The sequence below is a fragment of the Haliaeetus albicilla genome, chromosome 10, assembly GCF_947461875.1.
Source record: "Haliaeetus albicilla chromosome 10, bHalAlb1.1, whole genome shotgun sequence".
Classification (NCBI taxonomy): Eukaryota; Metazoa; Chordata; class Aves; order Accipitriformes; family Accipitridae; genus Haliaeetus; species Haliaeetus albicilla.
In genome coordinates this window covers 3,857,844-3,885,135 of record NC_091492.1, presented here as the reverse complement: position 1 = coordinate 3,885,135, position 27,292 = coordinate 3,857,844, and the positions used below count along the sequence as shown (strand labels likewise).

General features: G+C 36.7%; 1 protein-coding gene across 1 annotated transcript in view; it reads left to right on the top strand.

Moving 5' to 3' along the window:
* Positions 1-21,412, top strand: part of USP10 (ubiquitin specific peptidase 10) — a 56,448-nt gene extending 35,036 nt beyond the window's left edge. The window contains exons 5-14 of the mRNA XM_069793351.1: positions 1,287-1,378; positions 2,975-3,084; positions 3,551-3,606; positions 5,027-5,130; positions 5,913-6,012; positions 7,280-7,460; positions 11,095-11,260; positions 16,380-16,524; positions 17,798-17,863; positions 20,320-21,412. Coding sequence (XP_069649452.1) covers positions 1,287-1,378; positions 2,975-3,084; positions 3,551-3,606; positions 5,027-5,130; positions 5,913-6,012; positions 7,280-7,460; positions 11,095-11,260; positions 16,380-16,524; positions 17,798-17,863; positions 20,320-20,507 — 1,208 coding nt within the window. The 3' untranslated portion in view covers positions 20,508-21,412. The remainder of the gene's footprint in view (positions 1-1,286; positions 1,379-2,974; positions 3,085-3,550; positions 3,607-5,026; positions 5,131-5,912; positions 6,013-7,279; positions 7,461-11,094; positions 11,261-16,379; positions 16,525-17,797; positions 17,864-20,319) is intronic.
* The last annotated feature ends 5,880 nt before the right edge of the window (positions 21,413-27,292 follow it).

Sequence of the window (27,292 nt, the reverse complement as noted above, 5' to 3'; positions counted from 1 at the left end):
CTGAAATACTTGAGCATTAATAATTTAATAACAAATACGTTTCAACACTTGCAGAAGAATTTTCACCTGAATCTGTGCTAGGGGCTGATGTCTTCCCTTTTTACAGCTTTTTGCTGTCTGCCCTTTCAGGTGTCAGGTTTTTTATGTAATGGAAGACTGATTTAAATATTTTCTATTTTTTGGCATGTTTTTATTTGGTTAGAACTGGTGGTGTCATCAGGAAATATGATCTTATCGGTAAAGAGATAGTTTGCAAGTAGAAGGACATGGATTTTGTTTGCAGTTCTGCCACCTCCTCTGCTTAGTCATGGCTTTGTGCCGCTGCTTTTCCACCTATGTCATGTTATCTTGTCTGTTTAGATAGAAGTTTGAGTTGTTCACTAGAAGGACTAAGTTTATGTAGTGTAGCATATAAGGGCTTTAGAGGCTCTCACATTTATTGTAAAAATAAATAACCTCCTTGGTAGACAATTGCTATGTTTATTTGCATGTTTTACTCTGTCTGGTATACCTCTTGTCCTTATTTTGCAAATTTAAAATATAGCAGATCCAATATTTTCCTTAAACAGTTTTTATTTAGGTACCTAAATAACAGGTCAGACTTCCTGGAAAATCTTTCCCCTGTTGCTCTCAGTTTCATAACTGAGACAGACTTATTTATGTACAGTGGTTTCTAATTTTTAAACTCAGGCCATTGCTGAAGTTTTTGAAAGCAGGAAAACAGTACACATTATATTGTCTAAGCCTGTTACCTTGTAGATTTTGAAAGTCTTAAACCAGTAAATAAAACATACTGTTCCAAAGACCATGTTAACATCTGTCTGTCCTGTTTGCACTAAGGTACTTTTGTTGTAAGATAGTGTTGAAACTTGAAAATTGAGACTGCTGTATCAGCTTCATCTCTCTTCAAAGCAGAAGAATTTGGGAAATACTTCATATAATTGGTGGCAAGGGATTATAGCTAATGATATTTTTATACCTATATAAATAAAAGTATCTGGTTTTAGGAGAACTAAAAACAAATAGGTCATCTCAGTTTTGAAATTACAATGATTAGTTTTTGTACCAGCATCCTTGTGACCCAAATTCCGGGATGTCTTTGGTTGCAGAAATATGTCTGATTTGAAATATGAGCAGTGTTTAAATGGAGCACAAATTATTTGCTGAAGTTTCTGGGAATCTTGTTAATTGATTTGAAATATTTTGTAACGCATCAACAGATATTTGTTTTGATGGTTAGCGTGTGCATTTTGTTGATGCTCAATTTACTGTTTCTCATTCTGCAGAAATACTGGAAAATGTAAGACTAATACATAAACCAGTGTCTTTGCAACCGCGAGGGCTGATCAACAAAGGAAACTGGTGCTACATCAATGCTGTATCCTTACCTTGGAAAAAATTAATACATTTAAGTTAAAATTTGTATATTATATCTGTCAAAGTTTTTCTGGATTATTCTGGTAAGTATTTTATAAAAGTGTTTGTCTTCCCATATCCTACTACTGTGGTTAAAATGTTTAAGGGTAGCATCTAGAAATCTAGGGGTATTTTGGATCATTGAACCATGTGTCCAGGGTTCCCCTGCAGTTGGTTGCACAATCTTGTTTACAATTTGTTTCTGTTATCTCTGTCAAAATACTTCGGAACTGTTAACTTCCTCATGGAAGGTTTTCCTCATGACTGAAAACCTTGTAATTTCTGGTTATGTTTACTCATGACTCTTTGCGCGTCAATTTAAGTGGTTATTGCTCTTTTGTACTTTAAGTCAACTGTTCTTACTCTTAGGCTTTGTTTTGGCGATTTGGTAAGTGGATCATTTGGTTTTCTGTTGAGCAGGCTGTTGCTATCATATCAACTGTGTAAATGTGGTGTTTAAAATAACCCTTTTACAAAGGGATGGAAGATTAGCTCACTCTTAATGTTTATTAGAATTGTATTCCCCTGCAAAAGTAACTTGTACCTTGGGTAACAGAAATCTTCCTTTTTCAGTGCTGTCTTATGATAATTTTATCAATAATAATTTTTTTATTAATGTATCTCTATCACTTATGTTAACAATGGCTCACTGGAAGTGACAATTAGGATACTTTAACTGCTAGTGAAAAATATTACGACCAATTTCAAGACTGATCATTGCAGAACCTAGTAGAGCATTTCCAGACCAGCAATCGTGCTTTAAACATCAGCTTTTATCTCACATAACCAGTTCTGCACTCATGTGATTGTATGTATTAGCTCCCATTTTTTCAGTCTTAAAACGTTACATGGGAATTTGTTACTCAATTTTTGCACACTGCAGGGACCAAGTTAATATATCTCTCTAGCTGTAGAGGTTGCTGCCTTTTATGTCATTTCACTGCCTCTCCAGTCTTTTAATACATTTCCTCTGTTCACTGTTCTTGCTGAGTAGCACAAACTTTGATGTTTTTAAAGTATTTTCTCCCAAAGTAGGCTGTAGTTTTACTGGTTACTCCAAACTCTTCCTTACACTGCAGAATGTTTCACATCACAGCGGGTTTTTTTTGGTTTGGTTTGGTTATGGGGGTGAATCATCACCTTTAACTTGAAGTCTGTCAGCTGGCTTCTTCCATTCTTTTCAGAAAGCATGTTACAGGTTATCACTTGCCAATTTTCAAATTGTTAATTTTATGAAGTCTTTCCTATGAAGGTTCTTTTCCTCTCCTGCTCCTGGACTAAATTGTTTCCTTTCCCCTTAATTAAAGTTTTTGACATTATTGAAGTGCCAGTGAAATCACTGCATGTTACAAGATGCCAGGATTTTTTTTGGTATAACTTCTGTACATTATTAGTTAATGTTAAGATAAAAGTCCATCCATCTGTTCCAATTTAGTTATTGGATTGGTCTACGTAATAAAGAGTTAGCTTTGTTTTGCATGTAATTTTAAATATAATTGAATATTTGGTTAACATGCAGATTACATTTTCTGAATATTTCCTTAATGCCACTGCATAGACCCTGCAAGCCTTGGTTGCTTGCCCTCCAATGTATCATTTAATGAAGTCCATTCCAATGTATTCAAAATCACAGCGGCCGTGTACCTCAACACCAATGATAGACAGTTTGTAAGTAGCTTGTTAAAAAAAATATAAAATCTGTGATCTGACTAAGCTCATTCAGAAATATCTAACAAATGATTGTTTACTGCAATTGTTGAAAGTTGATATGTATCCAGAAGTCTTCTTTTGTGGGTTTTTTTGGTGATACATGGTTTTTATAATGAACTTGGTATTTTACAATTGCTTGACTAGTCAAGGAAGATAGTTCCTGTTGCCTGAGGAAGATCAGTTTTAAATAGTGTTTAATATGCAAAACTGAACCGTGAGAGCTGCAAGAACTAACCTAACACCTTGGTTTCATTGGGAATGATCAGGTTAATTTTTGTGTGAACTTTACTCAGACTTATTATGATATTCTTTGATTTGGTTTTTTTTTTGGCGGTCAGTAATGACAATGATCTAATTTTATTATTTGTCCTTCTAAGTCTTAACTTGCTGCTCATGTCTAGTTGTTCCTTCCATTCTGTTTCAGTGTTCGTTTAATGAATGAGTTCACTAATATGCCTGTACCTCCTAAAGCAAAACAAGGTGAGTGGTAATAGAGGGAGAAAAGTCTTAAAATCATGATAAGAAGGCTTTGTGGTAAGGATCTGCATTGTGTGATGTACTTAAGACCTTTAAATACTGGTGCTTGATCCCCTTCATAGCTCTTTGGACTTTTGGCGTTTCTTGATATCTTTAAAAGTTTGTTATTGCTTTTCTGTCAGTGTTATGTGTTTTCTTACTGGTGATTCATGTCAAGAAGTCATAGGTTTTGCACCTTAAATTTTTTCTTTTATTTGGTAGACCAAATGTACAAGTGCAGTAAGAATAGTTTTTGTTGAAGATTAGCTTAAATGTTAAGATGTCTTCTAAGAACATGCCCTTTGTAACAAAATCATTTGATATTCACTGTATTTTACTCCGTTTCCTTCCTTACATATTCCTAGCTGTTTGGTTTATCAACTTGCTTGATTCTATCACTTTTCCTTAAATACTAAACATTCACTTTTGTTTGGAACAAAATGGGGCCATAATAGATCTCTCTAACAGTTAGAGATTGCCTGCAGGCATGTTATCATGGCTTTTAATTCCTCCCTATCCTATGCACTATTTCAGTGTGAAAACTTCAGAAGTGTATGGGTCTTGCTAACACGTGTTTAGGATTGGTGATGATTATGTAGTGAGGAATAGAATGGGGTTTTTTGATGCAAATAAATTATCTTGTAGGTTTCATTTTTTTAATCTCTGAACCAAATCTGTTGTATTAAAAACTTATAGAAATAAGAACAGTTTCAGGAATGTGTTTATGTAACATTATAAGAAAATATCACAAGGAGCTGGTTGTTCCAGTGATTTCCAAACAGTTCAGACATTTCTGTGGTTTGCTGCTTAAGTTTTGTTTCTGTAAAACAACTCTTACTGTCTTATGCAACTTATTATACTTCTAGGTCATTTTATTGTATTGTGTAGTTTTCAAATATGGTTTCTGAGGCCTTGTATTGCCACTAGGTTGAACATTCTGTCAAACTGTTCCTTGTTTGTTTTTTTGTTTTTCCTCTGCAGTGAGGAAAAGTGATCTATTAGAATTACAAATATATAAAAGACTTAAGGAAGTGTTCTTTGAGTACAAAAGTAGTACAAAAATTTAAATAGAATTATTCTTTTATGATGGTTATTGATATTTTTGCTCATCTTCGGAGTGTTGACTATAAAAAGAGTACTAACTTTTCCAGACCATCTGTAAGTCTATGTAGGGTGACATAAGATGTTTTTAAAAAAATGTGTACAGATAAGAGAGTTGTATCTTATGAATTCTGAGCTTGAGTCACTAAAATTGTAATAAGACTATTAATAAAAAATAATTTTGGATTCCAAAATGTAGTGATGTGTGACGAGAGTGTTAAGGTATAATGTAGAAAAACTTCTATGTATTGTTATTTATATGTACTTCTTTTTTGCCTTGCAGCTTTAGGTGATAAAATTGTGAGAGACATCCGACCAGGAGCTGCCTTTGAACCTACATACATTTATAGACTTTTGACGGTTATAAAGTCAAGTCTGTCAGAAAAGGTGTGACTTACAAATCTTTGACTTCTGTAATTGCATTGCAAGGCAGTAACTGTCATTAAAACAATATAAAGCCATACATCAGGTTCTGTGCCTAAATACCACTAAAATCAACTAGTTGATAGTTCATTGTAATGAAACCAGACTGTCTTGGGACTTAAATTATAGGAAGATGTTAATTACAAGTTTGGCAGTTCGATATGTCAGAATAATAAATTACTATTGGAATGGAATATCTCTTTTTATAGAGAAGGTACCTATTGATTTATATTTAAGAAATGAGCAGTAGTTCATTTCTGCTTGGGATTCAGCTTGGAATGGTTGAAGGTCCACAGAGACTTCAAAATACTATTTCACGTTTAGTTTTAATTTAAAGAAAATATAATAGTTCAAACCATCTTTTGATTTGGCCTTGGTTTGACAGCAACTTTAAATATTACTTTTTTTTAATATTACTTTTAAAAGAAATAGCTAAAAAAAAAAAACACCAAAAAACAAACAAAAAAATTACCAACTTGGATGTTAAATTGAACTTGTATTGAGAAGAATGCAGAAATGCTTGTTTCCAGGTCAAGCTTATGTGTGTACTTACTGCTTATGGCAGGTTAATGAGGGGTTGTTATAGTAAAATTTACACTTTATTTAATTTTACAACTTCGCTATTTTACCAACTATTGAGTTGGTAAATTTACAGGAGAAAGCTAGATGTTCAATGTCATTAACCTTCTGTTAAAATGAAAACATGAAAATGTCATATAATAATTGAAAAAAAACATTTTATTCAGGGCAGGCAAGAAGATGCTGAAGAATACTTGGGATTTATCCTCAATGGACTACATGAAGAAATGCTGACCCTAAAGAAACTTCTCTCTCCACATAATGAAAGTTAGTGGATTTTTTTTTTGTAGAAAACTTAATTTCTTTCAAATATTCTCCTTTTGTTGTGGTGATTCTGTAATACAGAGTAATGTTTGGAGTAGATGTTGAGATGGGGATAGAGTGCCATGTTTTAGGGGACTCAAAAGACATTAACAAATAATCTTTTGTTAAAATGTGTCCGAAGGATAAAATGAGTCCATTCTGTTCAATTTATGAATGATCTGAAGTGTTACTGGGATTTGGAAAAGCATTATCATTCTGTAAATACTCTGAATGACAATAATAATAAGTCATACACTTGGTCCTCCTGAACAACGAATTTCTGTATTGCAAATTTTTACTGAGCTCAACTGAGCATTATTTGAGGCGAACTCAAGCTGACTAGTCTTGTCTTAAGCATAGGTACGTTTGTCTGCCATTCATAATACCTGCAATGTCAGTTGTTTACTGGGGTTTTGGCTCTCTCCATGGTAGTTCAAAAATACATCGGTGTGTTTTTTTCACTGATCTTTAAGCCACTGTTAAGATCTTTTTTTGAACTAGAAACTTCTAGACTAATGGCTAATTTCTATCTAATATAAAACAAAACATACCAACTTATTTTAAAATTCTTATTGACGAAATTGGAGAAAAATTTTCTTTGGAAGAAGTATTAGAATTTATGCAGAATAAAATGCCATTTTATTTTACAGTGGCTTTATGTTTGGGTCCCCTATTAAAAATGAAACAAAATGCTTAGTCTTCATAGAATTAAGATCACTAGTTACCCAATTTCTCATTAGTAGAGTAAATTCTTTATGATATAAAATGATCATTTCATATTTTGTTCTTTAGCTGTGTGCAGTTTATAGCCTCCTGACTTTGGCACTTGCAAAGAAAATATTTGCTAAGCCTTGGGTTCCCTGTAAAATATCTGTGCAGAAAAGGAGTTGTATTTAATAATGGCATAATTATGTTTCCAGAATAACACTTGACTTCTAATTTTCTACCCCATAAATTTGCTACTAAAAATATATCAAACTTTGCTAGAAAACTACATTTGTTTACATACAGTCATCAGTGAGCTGTATTGTGTTAATGCATGGATATGTCCAGCTGTGAGTGAGCCTGGAATATACTTGTTCTCATTTACTTTCTCAAATACATGAACTATGAGAACATTTTATCATCTGAAAATTATTTGAATTGGATTTTTTTGCCTTTCAAATTCTTTATCTGTATACATGTTTTCTTTGTAAAATACCAATATGGTTTTTTTCTTCTTCACTTTAAGAACTCTCAGTTTCCAATGGCCCTGAGGCTCAGCCTGTTCATGAAGAAGAGGAGCAAGATGAACAAGGGGAAGGCAGTGAGGATGAATGGGAGCAAGTAGGACCTCGCAACAAATCATCAGTCACTCGACAGGCTGACTTTGTTCAGACCCCAATTACGGATATTTTTGGTGGTCATATAAGGTATAGTATTTTTTTGTAGAAGTTGTTGAGGCCATAGGCTGCTTTGCCTTTACATTTAACATTTTCCTCTGCTTTGCTTTCTGTATTTTTCACCATTATTGGATAGTTGGATGGAAGAGACTGCTACACAGTTTGTTCAGGCCAGGAGAGGTGAACATTCTACCATGAAGCATTTGTTATGCAAGAGAGAGTTCAGAAGATGGAACAGAATGATCAAAGGGTTGATCAATGATCAAATGATTCTATGACTTACTATAGAGTCTGAATCTTTTTAAGTGTCTTAAAAGAACAGATTGTTTAGAGAACAAAAGCCCTGAATTGCACATAGAGGAGGAGTTTGAAATATGTATGCTTTGCATATTAATGTCTAAGAATTCCAAAGAACTTTACAGCTACCTAATTTTTGTGACCTCTGAGGAGTCTTGACTCATTTTGTAAATAAGGATACTAAGGGGTAGTGAGATTTGCAAAGAGTTAAATCTGGTCAGTAAAAGCATGACATAAAATTAAAAATCATAAACTTTTGGTTATTTAGACACTTACGCTTCCCAGAGGCAGGAAAGTTATGTGTAATAGTTAAAGGGGAAAGAAGTTTGGAAAAATGTAAATTACTACAAGATGTTACAGGAATGAAAAGAATGTGGGACGTTACTTGTATTCAGGTCTGATACCAGATGAAGGCAGAAAGTAGATACTGAAAGAATATTTATTGGAAAGGAAGCCTTATGACTTGTTTGAAGAAATGTGTAATTTAAAATGAAAGCAAGGTAAACACTTGCTGAAAACATATTCCAAAACAAAAATACTAGACTTGAAGAATTATTTTTAAATTGGAGACAGACACTTAATTGCTAGTGTTTGACTCCCTGTGTTGCCAGGTATTCAGTCTAGAGGTGTGAATAATGTGGGCTAGTGCCTTCTGCCTGTGAAATGCACTGAAATTATTCTTCTGGGATTTGAGTCAGACAGCTGGCAAATAAAATGATATTTTCCATAGAAATTGGCAGACAGATGTTTGTACATATTGATGAAGTTCCACGTTGATGGTATGTTCACATACCCAAGGTATTGTTAATACCCTTAGTATATTTATCATGGTCAGAATTGTTTAGATCTTTACATGATTCCATTAGTTTTTAAATTAAGAAGACCAAGAGAGCTCTGTCTTCTGCAGAAGTCCACAGAAAATTACATACAGCAAAGGTAATACTGAAAAAAGGCAAGAACTTGCACTGAGCAACAGAACCACAGGGTCCAATCCAACATCTGTTGTCTGCTGTCACCACACCCACTTTATTTAGCCTCCAAACCAGGTCACAGGGTTTACTGCAGAAACAGTATCCCATGTTGTGATGTTGGAAAGCTTCATCCTCTGAAGCTGAGGGTGGAGGTAGGAAGGATTGAATACAGAATTACCAGTAGAATTCCACTAAAGGAAAGCATCAGAAATTGGAAAAATCGAATGGAAAAAGCAGCTAGGAAAACATGGTTTGGATTGGCATCTTTTGGCTTGGGAAACTTTAGGCTGTCCTCTCAAGGCTTTAATTGTCTTTTAAATGCCTATTTAGGCATAATTGCTTAAAACCCCCCCAACAACCCAAAAAGTCTTCCTTAAGCAATGTGAGACTTAAATGTGTAAGTACAAAGATACACAGTTCTATCAGGGTCTGGTTTGTTCATGTGCAGGAGTCCCTTTTGACTTTCAACTTGTGTGAATTTCAAGTATTTGTTATGCAAGCTAGCTCACAAGCCAGTTAGGAGTCTGCTAAATATTTCCAGAAGTAGTACCAACTTTTCCCTTCAAATGCACTGTTATTTTAGAAGAAAATACATCAATTACATTGTTGTAGTTTAAGCAGGGTAGCAATGGGCAGTGCCTGTATTCCTGAAAAATTCTTACTGTAGAGTTCTTGCAGGACCTGAGAATAATTATTCATTGAGAATGATGCATATTCCCTTGGCCAATTGAAATTTTGTAATTATTCTAATAAGTGGTATTGTTACAGAAAATCATAGTCCAGCAAAGGTTTTGCTATCAAATCAGTTTCTGCATATCTTTTTGAAGAAAATGTTTTGAAGAAATGTTGCAATTTAAATAAAAATATTAATAATTATTCCTGAATGTTATATTTTCAGAATATTATCCATATTATTAATTGAATCTTTAATACATGGATTTGAAAACCGTTGGGAGTTGTTAGCATTTTTCTGTTGATTATTGCACTAAATAATGGTTAGCTTAAAAAGGGTTTGGGGAAGTGTATCCAAAAGCAGCAAGACTTAAACAGTGAAGGGTTTGTTTGTTGAAACACTGCACTTGCCATGTGTTGAAGGTTTTGTCCTTAAATATAGCCAAGGAGGAAGTGTTAAACTGAAATAAAGATGCTACTGTTTTTCATACGCTGTCTTTCCTCTAAAGGACATGTATTTGCCAATATAAAGATGCATTGGCTTTCTGTTGGTGCTTCAGGGCTTTGCCTGAGTCAAGGGGCTCTTTTGATAGGAGTTTGCAGTACAGGCATTAAACCCGTATGTTAACATATTGTACGTGACCTGGAGAAATTTCAACATGGCTACATGAATTAATACTATGTTAATTATCTTACTTTCAAGCTTTGTAAGGCACTGTGAGAAGCGTAACAATATTGTAAATGAATGATTTCTTTGGCTGTGTAAAACCTCATTTTTGTAGCATCTGGAGCTTTTTGATGCACGTACTGCTTTCAAAATAAAATAAAAAAATTCTTGAGCCATGTTTGATGGTTTTAAGTTTTCAGCGAAGTTTAAGAGAAATGAAAATCAGAAAGAGTTCACTTAGTGCAGTGATCTTGTGGCTGAAGAGTGTACTGTCTTGTTGCACAAGACAATGATCACCAAGCCAGGCTACTTAAAGGCTGCAACTGAATACACTTCAAACAAAAATAAAAACCGAAAAAACAGGAAACATGTTCTCATGCCCTAGGTTGTTACTCCTGCCAGTTTTCCAAATGACTCCAGTTTATGTACAAAGGAGTAAATAGACAAAGCCTGGATGCAGAAAGTGATGGGAGGAAAAGGAAATGCCAGTCTTTGATGGAGCATAGTTCATACTTCCTATGGCAAGATTTAAGCTAACAATTTAAAATCACTGTGAAATTGGTTTTAATGAAGTGACTACAAAATTTGTGTATTTTTATTGGAGAATCTGGCATCAGTTGTAATGTTTACAGTAGAACATGCAGTTAGATAAGCACTAGTATTTTGCACTTCTGAAGATCTGTTTGAAAACATAATTTCAAAACTCTTAACAAAAAGAGTCCACTGGTGAATCTTTTTAAATGCATTATCAAAAATTTCAGTATTTTTCTTTAAACTTGATGCTTATCCAACAACTGGTTTAGTCCTTGCATAAATAAAACAATTCAAATATTATCCCATTCAGTATGCTCTTAAGTGGGTGTGAAAAACATTTAAATTGCAGTAAAGTGGATTCAAGTCATTGAAACTTATCCTTTATCTTGTATTTGTGTGTGTTGCTTTGGATTAACTATAAATCAAGTTACTAAAGTAGACTTCAATCCGTTCTTACTTGAAGGTTCTGTATTGTTGAAAATGACTCTGCTTTATTACATTTTAACTTTTTTTGTTTCCATAGATCTGTTGTTTACCAGCAGAGTTCTAAGGAGTCTGCTACACTGCAACCTTTCTTCACCCTGCAACTGGATATCCAGTCAGACAAGATACGCACAGTTCAGGATGCGTTGGAAAGTTTGGTGGCAAGAGAGTCTGTCCAGGGTTATACCACAAAAACCAAGCAAGAGGTGTGTTCTGTTGACCCCTTTTTACAGCCAAATACTAAACTTTTTAAAAGGGTTTTTACACAGCTCTTGCCTTACAAATAGTTACTTGAACACTATTACTTATGTTAACAAAAGAGGTACTAACCTTTTCAAAGTGTCCTGCAGCGGTAAAATGTATTACACTTGAACACATACACTGAAAGGAAGAGACCTAACTTTTAAACAAAACCATGCCTGTAAATAGGTATGTTTTCTGAGTTGGTGTAGTAATTGGTTGGAGATTTTACTGAAGCGTATATTAAATTAACAGGGTGAACTGTGGTTATAATACATACTATTATGAGTAAAATAGTGTGTAGCTGATCTTAACATACTGATTCCTGGGGATTGCCAGATGTTCTTAGTTAAAGGAGCAGCTCTTCAGATTATTGCTTGAAAGTACACTCTAGCTTTAAGAAGAAAACTCTTGTAGCAGAACACTTGCATGGTTGTCTGTGAGGCTACCCTCGATGGGTTTTGATTTACACATTTCACTTACAAATCAAAAATGAAAATATTTACTGGTGGTAGGCCTGGTAGAAGTTCATCTAGACCTCACTAAAACATCTGATGGTCACGGTCTTTCTCTCTGGATTAATAATCTGAAATCTTTCAATAGCCAGTAACACCTCTGTTCAGTGTCCTTGGCACTAGTTGACTGGTTTGCTGTACACAGCCCTAAAAAACCCAACTTGTCAGTAATACTGTATTCAGTTTTAGGTCATCAGTTCAAGAAAAATGTTCTTCACAGTTGGAGAATATCTGGAAAAGAGCAATCAAAATGAATGGTAGTATAAAATTTCTGATGGAAAAGGAACGAGTGAGGGGGAGGAGTTGTTCAGCATCAAGAAGAAAAAACATGGAAGTAGAGAGATGGAACCAGATGTAAAATTTAATATGCCAAAGGCTGCTCTGAAAAGGAAAAGACTGATTTTTCTCGGTGATACTCAAGCAGTAAATAGGAGTAGGACCTACTAGGTATTACCTGCGGTGCTTGTAGAGTTGTCCTCGCTGCTTTAGGAGAAGGTTGGAGAAACACCAGTCAGGACTTACAGAAATTGTTATAATTGATTCAGAGGGGATGGAGTGGAGGACCTTTTGATACCTCCAAGCCCTGTGATTCTCTGTCGCTTTCAAGTACTAGGACATTTTATGCTGTATTCTTGTGCAGCTCTGCAATTTTTTTAATCTTACTTTTCGAATAATACAATACATAATAGTAGTAATTGCAGTAGAAAAATACTTCATGGGAAGAAAAGCATGCTTTTGGCATTACAGTTTGAGAGCTTGTGATGTAGGGTAATAAATTAAACTTTTTCCCGACTAAAGTATTGCCTTGCTGCTTATGGTGTGCATTAGTAAAACGATCATCTCTCGTGTGCGTGGTTTGCTCCGATGGAAGTTTTGTGTACGCTATTCATAACTCCTTTCAGAAGGCCAAGATGGAAGGAGGCTCTTGAGTTGTAGTTATTCTCTCTGACATTCATTTCTGTATCTGTATGTTTTCTAAATACTCCCAGTGAGAATATGGTTAGATGAAGGAAGGATCGAAAGGATTTTCTTTGAAAAGCTAAAGATGGATAGCTGAAATTTGTCTGCCTTGTATACTCAGTAGGAGTGTTAGAGAACATTTATTTCTCCAGTTGTCTTCCATGTGAAAGAAACATTTGCAATGCAAGCTCATCGTGATTTACCACATAGATTTTGTTTTGCTAGTCATTCATTTTTTGGTTTTTACTGCAGATGGTTTTAACTTCTTTACTGACAACCCAGTGCTCAATTACGGTGTTTGGAAGAAATGGCTGTTCAAATTAGGTGCTGGAGGTTTGGTCTGGCTTATATTTTAGAGTCTCAATGGAAATAGAAGCATTCACAATGTCTTTTAGATCTTTTTTTTCCAAAAGTTAAAATAGCCATTCTTGTATTAAAATTGTAGTGAAAACACTGAACATACTGATTGTAGAACAAGCATAGGACTTTGCAGATAGTAATTTTCAGAATGTAATCCAAAGAAGTATTTCATCTCTATTTTACAAAAGGGGAGCTCAGGACTACTGATAAAGCGAAAAAATCATATTATTACATTATTAAAAATTATTACTGTCTTCTGACTGTTTTAATCTGGACTGTATTCTTTACAAGTTGTGGGTATAAACGATAGATATGAAAAGAATACTCTTCTAAATATATGTGGATGGTTTCTCTTAAAGTTTTTTTTAATAAGTTTGAGCTGATTTTGAATTTTATGTGCATATTAATGTAAACAGGAAATCAGGTTTTCATGCGTATTTAAAATAATTAGGCTTTTAAAATGAAAATAGGTGTTTAAAATGGTGTGGCATCCTTTTGCTGTTACTGGTTTAATTTTACTTGTTTACCAGCATTTGAAGAAAGTTGGTTTGGTCCTTCTGGTCTTGCAGATCAGTTTGTTAAATCCTGAATATTTCAACAGTTAATATGCTTTTTTTTTTTAAAGGGCTTAATTTTTATCCTGACTGAATTGATTTTCTTTTCAGTCTCTTATTCCTATTTGCAGACCTGCTCATGTTGTCTAACAAAAGTGAAGACTCTTGAGTAACAAACTAGCCTTAACCTCATTTGCTTTTCCAGGTTACCTTCCACATACTCCTGAGAAGGAGTCTTCACATCCCTTGGAGTTCTCAAATTGCTCCTTGAGGATCTTACAAGTATTTTCTTGGGACTCTGACTCATGTTCACTAAACAAACATTTATGGCACTTTTAGCTGGTAATGTTGCTGCCAGAAATCAGGGCCCCTTCACACAGTCAGGACAGCAGAACATGTGCTTATTCCTCAGCTGCTGCTCTTCAGTCTGGCACCAGAGAAACACAAAACTGCTTTGATCTGTGGTTTAAGCTAATACGGAGCTGCGCAGCTGAGATGCAGGCATCTGTTCGCATACGCCAGCTCGGTTACTGAGGACGGAGAATGGCAACTGCTTAAACCACTGCAGTGACGTCTTCAGCATCCTCTGTTCCTGGGCTGGGAGCTGTTAAGTTCTTTTTGCACAAAGCTCTGAATTCAAAAACTTCAGATTTGAGATTTAAAAGACTCAATACAGGAAAATCTTGAGGTAGTAATAACTGGGTGATTCAAGTGCATGTTTTTTTCTCTCTATAAAGCCTGTCTGGATTTTCTCGCTAAAAGCAGAAGTTGTTCCATGCTGAGATGCATGGAAGATGCATGCTCTCATGAGTTCATGGAAGAATTGTGTGAACCTCATGTTATCACCTTCACTTTCAGAGTTTGCCTTCTAACTTCTTGCTTTGCATGCTGTTTCCTGGAAAGTGAGGAGGTGGGCACCAGCAGGCACTTGTTGAATGGAAAAGAACAGGGTCCTGTTTGGCTTGCTGGTTTTAAAAGAAACTCAAAATAAAACACAACTCCTCTCAGTGCTCAGTGAAGCTGCTGCTTTTGCCAGAGTTTTGATGGGGTTTGGATGCAGAAGGTCATATTTTGAACCCTTGAGATACAGGTGAAATTTTACACAGTTCGTAGAGGCTGTTTCTGTTTCAAATGTAGAATTGCTTCTTGTAAAATGGATCAGCTGAGATCCATGAGGAAATCTAGTACTCTACAAAATCTGCTTGCTTCAGCATCCTAAGAGGTTTTACTTTTTTGTGCTTGGAAAGAGGTAATAGTTTCTATTCCACACTTAGTAGGTTCGAGCAGAATGAGGGGCAGTGTTGAAAAATAATATGCTGATGATTACAATAAAGAGATTTTTCTCAATAAAAAAATGCAGAAAAACCGAAACCAGTTATTTGGAGAAGTGTTTTTATGTCATAATTTCTAGGAAGGCAAAACATTTTTGTTCTGCAATTCTGAGTTCAATTTCAGGTTTTCAGACAGTAACTTTGCGGCTTGTTTGGTTATAATTATATAAAAATCAGTATTTAGTAGAAAGCAGTAAGGTTATAACTCGTACTTTTCTCTTTGAATTTCCTTCAGAACCTTTTAAAGAACCCAGCATATTGTTTTAGAAAGAAAAATGTTTAATTACCAATCTCTTCCATAACAGCTTGTCATGATGGCTTACTCATTTTTATGTAGCCTACGTAACAGCTCACTTTGTTTTTTTGAGGAACTTCTTGAATGACAAATATCTTCTGGTTAATGCGAAAAAATTTTTGAAATGTTGCAGTACTGATCTCATAATACATTAATTATTTTTATCCTCCCTGTGAATAGGTCTGTATTTTAATGATACCGTTGTGAGAAGGTGTTTTTCAGCAGTGTTTTAGGATTCTTTTGGTGAGAAGCAGGGAATAAAAACAGTACTAGTTAAAACTGCAGGAGTCTGGTGTAGAAACTAGTATTTCAGTGGGGAATCATGAGGTGTGCTCAGGACGCTCTTTAAAGGACACAGCATTCAAACTTTTTAGCAAAGTAGTTGTAATACTGCTTTTCCATTTCAATCAGTATTTCTGGAGCATTCAATGGAAGTTCTCAAGATAAATGTAGATTTAGGTGCTTACATCAAAATCTTTTAACAGTTTGCCTTTGTTTTATAGAGATTCTTTTTTGATTATAATTAATTTACCTATTGAAAATTAAGATATGATTCAGATTAGTTCTTATTTTTCCTCCTATTCAGCTTTTTGTAAAAAGGTGTCTGCTCTTAGACATGAAAACTTTTGCCTTGGGTACTGAGGTGTGGTGCTGTTGTCTTCTACAGTTCAGAGTTCTCTGAATTCAACATGTGTTACAAGTTATTGAACTTCGATTAGAGTATAATAGCTTGCTAAGAATTATTAATCACTAAATTGTCATGAGGAGTTTCTCCTGAGGGATCTCCAGCAAGCTCTTTTTAGTACAAATATCTGCTCATTCTAACACGTTGCATTCTACTAAAAGGTATTGGGGTTCTCCTTTAAGACAACACTTTGATTGAAGACCCAGTCTGCTTTAAGTCATAAACTGCAGTGTTTATCATAAATTAATATTAATTTTAGAAAATCTGTGGTTTTTTCTGCTAGCGTATGTAAAATTAAATACTTATTCCTCTTTTAAAGGAGTAATTTTGAGCAGCTAACAAAAAACAACAGTTTTTCTTCATCTTTGTTCTATGTATGTGTTAGGTGGAGATCAGTCGAAGAGTGACACTAGAAGAACTCCCCCCTGTTCTTGTTTTACACCTCAAGCGGTTTGTGTATGAGAAAACTGGTGGATGTCAGAAGCTTATCAAGAATATTGAGTATCCTGTTGATCTGGAAATTAGTAAAGGTAAAGATTTTTGAACAGAATTTTGTCCTCTTTAGAGAAAAGGTAATGTTGTGTTTCCTAGGGATATCTGTTTGTGTTTTCCAGTTTTATTCCTTACTCCCAGCATTATGCACAAGATTTCTTCTCCGTTGTTGTCTAGAAACTTAGTAATTTGGATGAACGTCTTATATGGGGTGTGGTGTGGTGGCTTCTGGTTTGTGTGGGTTTTTTGGGGGGGTTGGTTGGTTTGTTTTTTCGGGGGGTGGTGTGTTTTTTCCCCCATAAAATAGAATATATTTAGGTTTCTGGGTTCAGTCTTGTGCCTGTATGTGAGTTTGGGCATCCATTTTGCAAAGAACGTTATGGCGAAAAATCTTAAAAGCTGTGGTACATCCTGGATGTTGGGTTGGCCAAGTGAGAGCTTCCTGCAGGTTTAAGGAGTAAGGTTATAGACTGCTGAGGACAAATATTGGAATTTATCCTGTTGAATGAGGGGTATGTCCCTATACAAGGCTGTTGCCAAGTAATACTACATATTTTTACATCAGATTTCATTCAGAGAAGTGGCAAATTATTATAATAAATAGTGACTGATTAAAGGAAACTGTTGTGTTACAGAAAATGCAACCTGAAGGCAGACAAGTAAGCTGGAGTTCAGAGGTTAAGCAACAAAGTTCATTCTTTTAACAAATGTCTTAAGAGATACCGATTTTACAAAGTGTGAAAACTTTCATATAATCCAGCATCTGAAGCTTGCCAAATTAAATGCATTTTGTTTTGATCGGACAAATTGACTGTTAGCCAGCCAGTAGTTCAAATAGGGGGGAAAAAAAAAAAAAAAAAAAGATTACTCATGTCTCAGGTGAAATGCATACTTTGTCAGACAGTACACTTTTATTTTACTTAATATTTTATTTTAAAAATTCTTTAAAGAATGGGTATTTGTAGAATTAGTTCAGTTTGCCTTGATTGACAAAACTGGTTGTAGTATGGCTTGGAATCTGAAATTGATTTTTTTCATTCTCTGACAGCAGGAACGCAAGGAAAAGAAATTAATGGTCTGATCTCTTCACCCCTTTTTTTTTTTCTTCGGGTTTTTTTTTGTGGTAGTTTTAAACCTTCTGTAAACATTAGTGTCAGCAAACTGAGTATTAGAACCTTGACCATTCTTTAAAGGCTGCAGAAGACAATCTATGGTAGTGTTGGTTTCTCTTAGAAATAACTGATCCCTTTGAAATGGAATTTTAAAATTGCTAACTATTGCCTTTGTGACTTCTTTTTTTTCCTCCTCCAGAGCTACTATCTCCTGGTGTGAAAAGTAAAATTTTTAAAGGCCAAAGAACCTACCGGCTCTTTGCAGGTATTTTATCTATATGCCTCTAGTCCCTGTATTGCCAATACAAATTCTGCGTATAGAATTCTAGAAACACTGGAGTTTCCTGGATTATATAAAATATTTTTCTTTAAAATTACATTGAAGTAACTGGTGGGTGTCAAGTTCTTATATTTAGTGATTTCTTGCATATGTGCATATACACATATATTGCTATATCTTTATTTAAATATCTGACTGATCCAGCTTGAAACTTGTGCAAAAACAGAGTTTTCTAACAGATCCACCCTGAAAAATATCAGAAGCTGAAATACAGCTGTAATACAACTATGCCTAAAATACACCACATATTCTCAGAATAATGTTTCAAATGTCTTTTGAAATGGCTGTTTGAATGCTGGCTTTGCATCCCTTTGAACCCTCAAGATGAGTATTGCTGGCAGGGTATGAATAGCATGTTGTAGGTGGAAAAGTGTAACTTGGAGACCATGATTTTTGTGGGAGGAAGTGATGTTTTTAAGAGTGTCTGAGATGTATATGAAATACCTAAATTGGTAGTTAAGATTGGAAGTTCGTGTAAGAATTCAGAAACTGCATTTTGATATTGAACAAAACATTCTCTGGGCAGTAATGAATTTCCCGAAGTTTAAAACTCCTACACAGTTTACGATTTGCACCTGCTTATTTGTGTTGGCGTCAGGAGAACATAATAAACTGGAGAACCAGAGGTCTTAACTTCTACGTCGCCAAATGTGTGCCAGTACTGGTGGCCTTATGTGACTTGGTAGTTTGGATTCAGTTTTGTGACCGCTGAGGTTACAGAAGGAAATAACATACCTGTCTCTTGTGGAAATTCAGGACTGTTTCTGGCAGTGTAAATTTTTTTTTTTATTGATAGTGGTTTTCATGGGACAAGTTTAGACAGTGTACTTAAGGTGGCTTGAAGAAGATGTGTTACCGCTGTAATTTTTTCTAACTCCTATGGAAAAGTACAATACCTCAGCAGTCTTCTGTCAGTCTAGGACTTCTCATCCACAGAAACTGAGCTTGTTACATGAATTTTAAATTACTAAAATAAGCTTTCGAAGAATTATGTCTCAGATACCACCCAGGGTTTGCCTAACTATCTAACAAGAAATTTTAGAGCATCAATAATTGAAGTTTAAGCTACTGTAAAAAAATTGTTTCCTAAATTCCCCCAAATGTATATATGTAGTATATTCTGCCTTTTTGCTTTGCTTAAGTCAAGTTATTCTGAAGTGTTTATTTTCATAGAAGTGTGAAGAAAGAAAGAAAGAAAATCTGAGTGAGCTTGAAGTGTGACTCTAGTCTGAAAGAGCGTAAACAATTTCATAATTGTATACTTCTGCTCTTGTGTCAAATACGGCAATTCCTTCCGTTTCTTATTTGTTCTTGTTAAGTGTATGGTTAGGGCTCACATGTTTTTAGAAGGAGTTAAATGCGGTTTCTTACGTGCATCATTAGAATTACATAGATAAACGATCTCTTCCATTTGGAGGCAGTTGCCACACGTAGCACTGAGAGCTCAGCCTTAAGCTTTGGGTTTGGTTTCTGCAAGCAGAGCTGAGACGTCTTTTCTGCAGAACGCTTCTGGCAATGGAGATAACTGAGGAAAGAAGCCAGTTTGATTGTGTCTTGGAAGTAGCAGTATTAGCAGTTGATCAGAGGTGTTCAGCTCACAATTTTAAGGAGGTTACTGAGAACTAATAAATGTGAAACTTGTAGATTGGTATTTCAATAGAACCTGTTCTCAGAATAAAATTTGCAGTTAAGACAAAACAAAAAGGTCAGAGGGGGAATAACTGGCTTATATTTGTAAACAATGGCATTTGAAAAGTGTTCTGTTGTACTGGGTTGCTTAATGTCATCTTATTTTTGTCTTCAAATTTAGGTTTTTTTGCATGAAGGAAAGTTTTATGATTTTTTGCCTCATAGAATACTCCATAGTCTTGCCTGATTTTTTTTTTTAATAGACTAATACATAGTTTTACCTGACTTCTTTTTCTTTTTTTACAAATAATTTCAATAACATACTGTTGTCGTCGGCAGACAGAGCGAATGTGTAGCTTACAATATCTCGCTAAGTGTGGCAGTACCCGTTGGAAGCTCTGAAGGGTGTGCTGCACTGTTGCAGATGGCCTTTGTGAGGCAAATCCTTCCCAGAAAATCCTCTAGGAATTTATAAAAAGCAATTTGATGCTTTTGATTCTTAATTTACTTACACCTCCTTTTAGAATCATGAGATTTGGTATGCTGGAGAAACTTGACTAATATTACACAGCATCAAATGTAAGCAGGCACTAAACACTTAAAGATTCTTGCTTAAGCCAGATCATACAAACTGGCTAAACCATGAGTATGCTATGAAGAAAGCAGTATGTGACATTTTTTCTTTATTTACTTTTTCAGTGGATATTTATCTACGTATAGTGTATATGTGCATCATCAATTTCTCTTTGCAGTTGTCTATCATCATGGAAACAGCGCAACTGGTGGCCATTACACTACGGACGTCTTCCAAATTGGTCTAAATGGCTGGTTACGCATTGATGACCAGGCAGTCAAAGTGATAAATCAGTACCAGGTGGTGAAGCCGTCTGCAGAACGCACAGCCTACCTCCTGTACTACCGCCGAGTTGACCTGCTGTGAAACTTTCCCCTTTTACGCTGTGTGTGCAAGATACCTGCTTTGTAGAACGCCAACTATCACTAACTTTTTTTCTCCTGTAAATGCTCTTTTGAGTGAATCTTTTTTCTTTTTTGTTCTTTTTTTTTTTTCCCTTGCAACTATGGGATAGAGTGATAATGGAAACTACCTTGGGTTTGTGCACAACATAGTTTGTGTTGACTTTTGACTTTGCAGAATGAAGTCACTTGGCTGAAAGACTCAGTCTCATGAATCACAAAAATACAAAAAAAAAAAAATTAATCTGAGTTAATGCTGAATCCTAAGATAATAAAAGGGGATTTGCATTTGATTCCCACTTTCTAATTGCGTAGTAGAAGAAAACCCTGCACCAGCAACAGAACTTGTAGATTTCTGTGAAAATGTTTTATCTTTACTTAAGTAAAAAAATAAAAAAATAAAAAAAATAAAAAGTGCTCTCTGCTTCCCCAATAGTTTTTGATAAGTGGTAAAATATGAGCCGACGTGTATGAGATGGAAATGGTCCTACGTGCTTCAAAAAATGTACAAACGTACAAATTGCAGAGTTGCTGGTTCCTAATAGGAAGACACATTTTAATAATTGTGCGATGAGAAACTGCTTAAGTACACATTGCAGATCAAATATTTGGAGTTAAGATGTTAGTCTATATAGATGGGTGATTGTAACTTTATTGCTATTAAGAAATTTCAAACTGCATTTATGCTTCTGTGTACATGAAATTAAAAAAAATGGGCAAAATAATTAAGATTGATATTTCTTTAAGTTTGCTTTGTTTAATTTTGCTGTCTGCTCTCCTATAATGTTGAGTTCCTAATTGTACACAGTTTAGTGATATCTAGAAGTATAAAGTTGTCGCCCATCAATAAAAGTCACAAAGTTGGTTTAAGGTGTGTGTGTGTGGGATTTGTTTTTCCTCCAGTGTAAATTCTACCCTTGAAAACTCGAAAAATTGCTTTGTAGTGCTTTCACAAGGTGTAGATAGCAATCCCCAGATGAAGGGCAGATGATTTTGTCTTTTACAACTTCTCAAAACTTCAGAAATGTTCCCATTAGGTGCTGAGCTGGAACTGAACTTTGAGGAGAGAGGGAACGGGAGAGGAGACCAGTCAACCCAGAACAGCTACAAGTCTGACGCAGGGCCCGCAACCCGGGACATGGTGGTCCCAGGGCTGAACACCCCTTGGCCAGAAGAGGGAATCGGTTCTCTTCTGTATCCTACCTGAAAGCCTTGCGCGGTTCTTTTGGAGGTAGCTGTTGGTTTGTTTACCTTGGACTAAAATATTCCCTTCTTTAGCCAGTTGACATTTTCATTGAAAACTTTGGTAAAAATGTTGCCTTGATCAGCTTCCTGTTGCGTTCCCTGCTGCTGAACGTGATTAAAAAAAAAAAATCTATATGTTTAATCCTTCATTTGATGATAGTGGTGTTACCTGCTTGTTGCATCATTGGAAAAGTGTTAACAATTGTAGCCAGTGAAACAGGGCTAATTTTAACAGGGATTGTCAATAAAAGGTTAAACTGCTGATACTCTGACCAAATACTGTTCACTTCTGAAGGTGACATTTAGGAAAAAAAAGTTATTTTCCGCAAAGTTGTGGAAATAAAATTAGCTGCATAATTTTACAGGTACTGTGTTCCAATAAATTCCTCCAGCATTTCTTTAAACTGCTGATTTCATTTTACTTTGAATGGCCTGTCTGTCCAGGAGATGGACGCAGGTCTTTGGTGAGAAGCAGTGTTAGCTTTTTCAAGAGAAGGAAGCAGCCCTGTAAATGCCTTTAGGTTTTAACATGTGCCCATTGACACGCTCTTGCGTGTTCTGCCCAAGTCAAACAGCAATCGGTCACTTTACAGAAGAGGGAAAAGTTGTTCATGGCTCCTTCTTGGAGGGAGTTAGAGGTGGAGGTGTTAAATCATGGCTGTAGTTTGCATGATTTCATTGTGTGGGGCAGTCGTGGTGGATGTGCGGCTCCTGTAGCGGAAACAAAATTCCTGCAACTTGCCTAGGTGTTGGTTGGGCAGTAAGGCTTGCTGAAGAAAGCCGTCCTGATTTGCCTTCTGACTTTTCTTCCCTCTCATCAGACGATGGAGAGCTTGGGACTTTCCTGCCTGTGAATCGCTGCTGGTGATGCTGTTCCGTGTCAGGAATGAGCATCCAGCCCTGTGGCCGGGGCGAGACTGTTAGCAGTGGTCCTCTTCTCCCTGCTCAAAGTTGGGTGATCTTCAAATGGATCATCTTGTTTCTTTCTTGAATTATTAGGCCATGTTAACTTTATATCACTACCACAATCCCGATGCTGAGAAAATTTTATGGTTTTTTGTCAGTTGGATATCCAAACCTATAGTTAATCTTTTCATTGATCAGCAAATTTTATTAGTATTTTCTGATCTGAAGGTTGTGACTGAGACACTGTTCTTGATTTTGGTGACATTCCACCAACTCCGTGACAGTTTTCTGTCCAAAGCTTGGTTTGATTTTGGCCAGTTGCAGGGAAAACCTCAGCTCCTGGCTGCTCACTGGGCACGGTGCCCCAAAGCTGGGGCTACCGAGGCAGAGTGCCGGGGGCTGCCAAAGGCTGGGGCTTCCAGGGTTTCCTAATTCAGGGCTGCCCATGATGGGAACTGCCCCAGAGCCGGTGCTGGTGAGACATTGGTTCTGCTTTGAATTTGAAATCTGGGGGAAGTGGGTTGGGGGGTGCGGGGGTGTTCCAAATAGGAAAGAAATGAGGTTTTGAAATTGCTGTTCTGTACTGGTTATTATTCATGTCCTGTTCTGCACCCTGGTTGAAATAGTTTTCTGTACTGCAGAAATAGAAATACTTTTTTTTTTTTCCCTCTTGTGACTGTTTTGAGTGGTTTACCTGTATCTCCAGTGGACTGTGAAAAGGTACCTTTCTGGTAGTGTAGGCATACCAGAATAGTCTAGATAAAATTGCAGGTGATAAGGAATTAATACATTCCTCGATATCAGGTCCTTGCAGTTAACTTTGGTTTTGACTGGACAAGATGGTTGGCTGGTGAGTTTTGACCCATGTTACTCAAAAACTACAGGTTGGAGTTTGCAGGTCGACAGTGGGTATATTTAGTAGAAACAAATTGCACCCCGTGTTGTTGGTCTGCTCTTGCACTAACAGGACTCCTGATGGTGAGGGATTTCCTAGCACAAAGCTTTTACTGTTTACAGATGTCTTAACCAATTGTGGATGGGTTTGTCATACAGGTGTATTAAAAATACAGCTATAATAACAATTTTATTTTTTATTTAGGGGGGATGGTTGCTGTTTCCAAGCAGCAGGGCTTTCCCAGGACTTGGGGATGTACATTGAAATTAAGTTCAAGTTTTTTCTCTCTTAAGTCCTGCATTTTGTTATCTTTTGGGAAGGAAATGCTGTATTAGTCTCAGTCTTCCCATGAATAACGAAGCGAGTCTTCTTGGTTATAGGTGACTCATCAACCTCAGAAATGACTGTTCAACCTGGAGTGGAATCGTCTTTGTGATAAGCGGTTTCGAGTGGAGTCCAACACAGGAGAAATAGCTTAAAAAGGGTAAAGTGAAGAAGAGGGGAGGAAGAAATGAAGACTAGGATGAGAAAGAACGAACTGGTGTACAATTAATGAGATTTTAGTAGTATTTCATTGAGCTGTGCTTGTGCTTCTGCTGAGGTTTGCTTAGAGTTGCTGCATATATGATGGATTAATATTACAGTATTTAAATTACAGTTTAATCACCTAATATAGATTTGCCTAATACATGCTTGGTCCTGAGAACATCCTATTTGATATTTTTTGCTGTCAGGAGGTTTTTGGTGTTGAACAGTGCTGTGTTCCTTTGCAGCTGTGGGCACTCCAGGGGCTTCTCTCAAGTCCTGTGCATTATCCCCTGGGCTAAAAGAATAGAAAATGAATTTATATCACAACTCAAGTTCTGGTGTACAACCTAGACCTTTCCTGTTCATAAAAGACCTGTATAGACATGTTGTCTTCTCTGATCCTGACAACTTTTATAAAAGAGGAGCTCCTGCTGCAAAAATGCAATTTACTCTGTATATTCAGTTCTACATTTCACTTAACAGGAACAGGTTACAAGTGTTACTAATTATTTTAAAGAAATGGCAATGAGTAATTGCCAGTTTAAAAAGCAAGTGTTGAAATCCTCTCTTAGTATGAAATGGAAGTTGTTCAGATGGTATTAATTTTTTGATTTTTCACTAAGGATATTACAAATGCACTTGTTGCTAAAATCTGTCTTCTGCAGTTTATTACTCAAAGGAAGAAAAAGACTAAAAAGTATGTGGCAACAGTCTGATGTGAACACATAACCACAATTTTTATTTTCTATATTAAACTCCTCCCATTGTTGCAAAACAAGGATTTTGCAGCCTTTTGATTATTTGCTTTATCTGTGAGGGATTATATAAAAAAAAAAAAAACCAACACACGCTCCCCCCCCCCCCCAATACACCAATCTGGTGGTTGTTTACTGATGTTTAAACCAGGTTTTAAGAAATGGGTTTTGAAAAACGCACATTAAGACCTCAAGTTTTCAAAACTAGAAACTTTGGATGTGCGAATCCAAAAGGCTGTTAGAAAAATCTTATGCCACAAGCCAGGTCTGCCAGGGGGATGATTTGATGGGGTGAGGGATGAAAGATTATCAAAAGCACAAGGTGCTTAGGGGGTATGGGGAGATTGTGTGGTTTTTAATTAAGAAACTGTACTGTTTTCCACAATATCCCCCTGAGATGCTGTCACTCCCGAGGCGGGACGGGCTGCAGCAGAGGGCAGTGGTGGCACACACGTTCCAGCTCTCAAGCCGCTGCCAAAATTGCTGCCCAGACTTCAGGGAGCTCCCGGGCTGTTGACAAGGGGTTTATCTTCATAAATCTGGTATAAATCTCTCTCTTGTTTTGAATAGGAATGAAGCGTACGCCTTCGACATGCACTGGGTGTTCCCAAGATGTTTGGGGATTCGTGCAACTGTGGGTTTTATTCCAGGCTATTTCTAATGACCCAAAGGGGTTTGGAAAGAATTTGTATTAGCAAATCACCAGATGTAATGGCTACGGAGCTTGCGATTGCAGTTCACCTTCTCTCTTCGGGAGTGAAATCTCCAAAAAATGAGCGTTGGGTTAATATTTCTTAACTGTTTCAGTCTGCGGATCTGTACTCGTTACTTTAGTATTAAAACAGTGTGTTTCAACATCTCTCACTGCAGATGTCACCAGGAAATGTGGTGAGCTGCAATAACAAGGTGAGGTGTTTTGTAGTTCACATTTCACTTGTACTTAGTGCAGTCAGTGGTGCCCCCAAAATTTTCTGAAACGGCTGCTGCTTGTGTGCTTATTTCCTTGTCTTACCTCGATTTTTACCTGGGCACTGATGAACCAGCACAGGCTTTGGGAAGTTTTGTGGGGAGTTGTTTTCTTGCATATCATCATCAGATTAAACGTTTGGGGAAGCTGTCCTAAAAGAAGAGAGCAGCAAGAGAGAATAAATAGGGGTTCACAGTGCCAAATATTAGTTGTGTTTGGGAGTAAGTCTATAAATGCCTGGCTTTCGCTCCAGTGATTTGGGATCCCCATGCTCTTAATTCATCTGCTGGAGCAGCCTCCCTATAATTCCAAGGCAGCATCGTGCCGTACGGTCAAGAGAGTGGGGCATTTCATCTCATCCCTACAGAGGGGCAGGACAAACACAGCAGAGATTTCTTGGCCACCTCTACCCCCCCGCATCATCCTCCAGTAGAGGTAAAGCCCAGACTGGAGGGGAAACGTAAGCAGAGAGGAAAGCTCAGGATGGTTCCCCCAAACACGAGCGTGGCCGTGCCGCTGCCTGCCCGGCGTCCATCGGGGTAGCTGATGGGTTGCTGGTCTTCTCCGTTATGTTTTTCTTGTACGTGATTACAGCCAAGTTTCTGCATGTTTCCTCTTGCCACCGGGTTTGATTCATCCCCGTTATTCCCCTTGTACTCCGAGCAGGAGTCGAAACCAGCTAGTAACAGGAGTTGGCACTCGGGCTTTCAGTCTCTCGCCCTGTTCTTTGCCCCTGCTCGTGTTCGGTGCTGTTATTACTGAGCTACTATTTGAATAGGAAATAAAAGGGAATTTAGCTGAAGTTGAAAATCAAGACATACTGTCTGCATGTTCCATTAGGAGGGCATAGTGAAATCTGTGTTTCTTCCTATTCATTGGCTATTGCATTAAAAGCCTTCTCTCCTAATATATACTTATATATGCAGCCTGCTTTATGTGGCTTTTACCACATATGAAATGGAGACGTTATAATCAAGGCGGTAATAACGCTGAATGATTAAAAGTAACTTCTGATTGTTTTGGCTTTGGTCAAATGTATGACCTGAAACTGCTGACTCGAGACAAAATGAGGTGGGTAAAAAGTCTCGTTCTGGGCTGTGCTCATCCCTAAGCACAACTGTGCACCGTGTTTGACTTGTACAGTGAAACCATACTGGTGTATATTAAAAACAAAAAATTAAAAAAACTAGTCTTTGTAAAGCAGCAGAGTTGATGGAGAAGTCAGACAGCCCAAACCATCCTACAGGGATTAATTTCCCATAGGAACATTTGTGGAGATTATGAAATACTGAATTTCCCTGAGATCTGGAAACCATTTGTATGTGAGATTTAAAATGAGTTAATTCAACTTTCTGGTAATTGGAGTGAACAGCACCTTCTGAGGGCTGTGAGTCAGGGCTGCAGAGCTGCGTGGTTTTGGGGTGGCAGCCTGTGTGGGGGCACGATGGTTCACC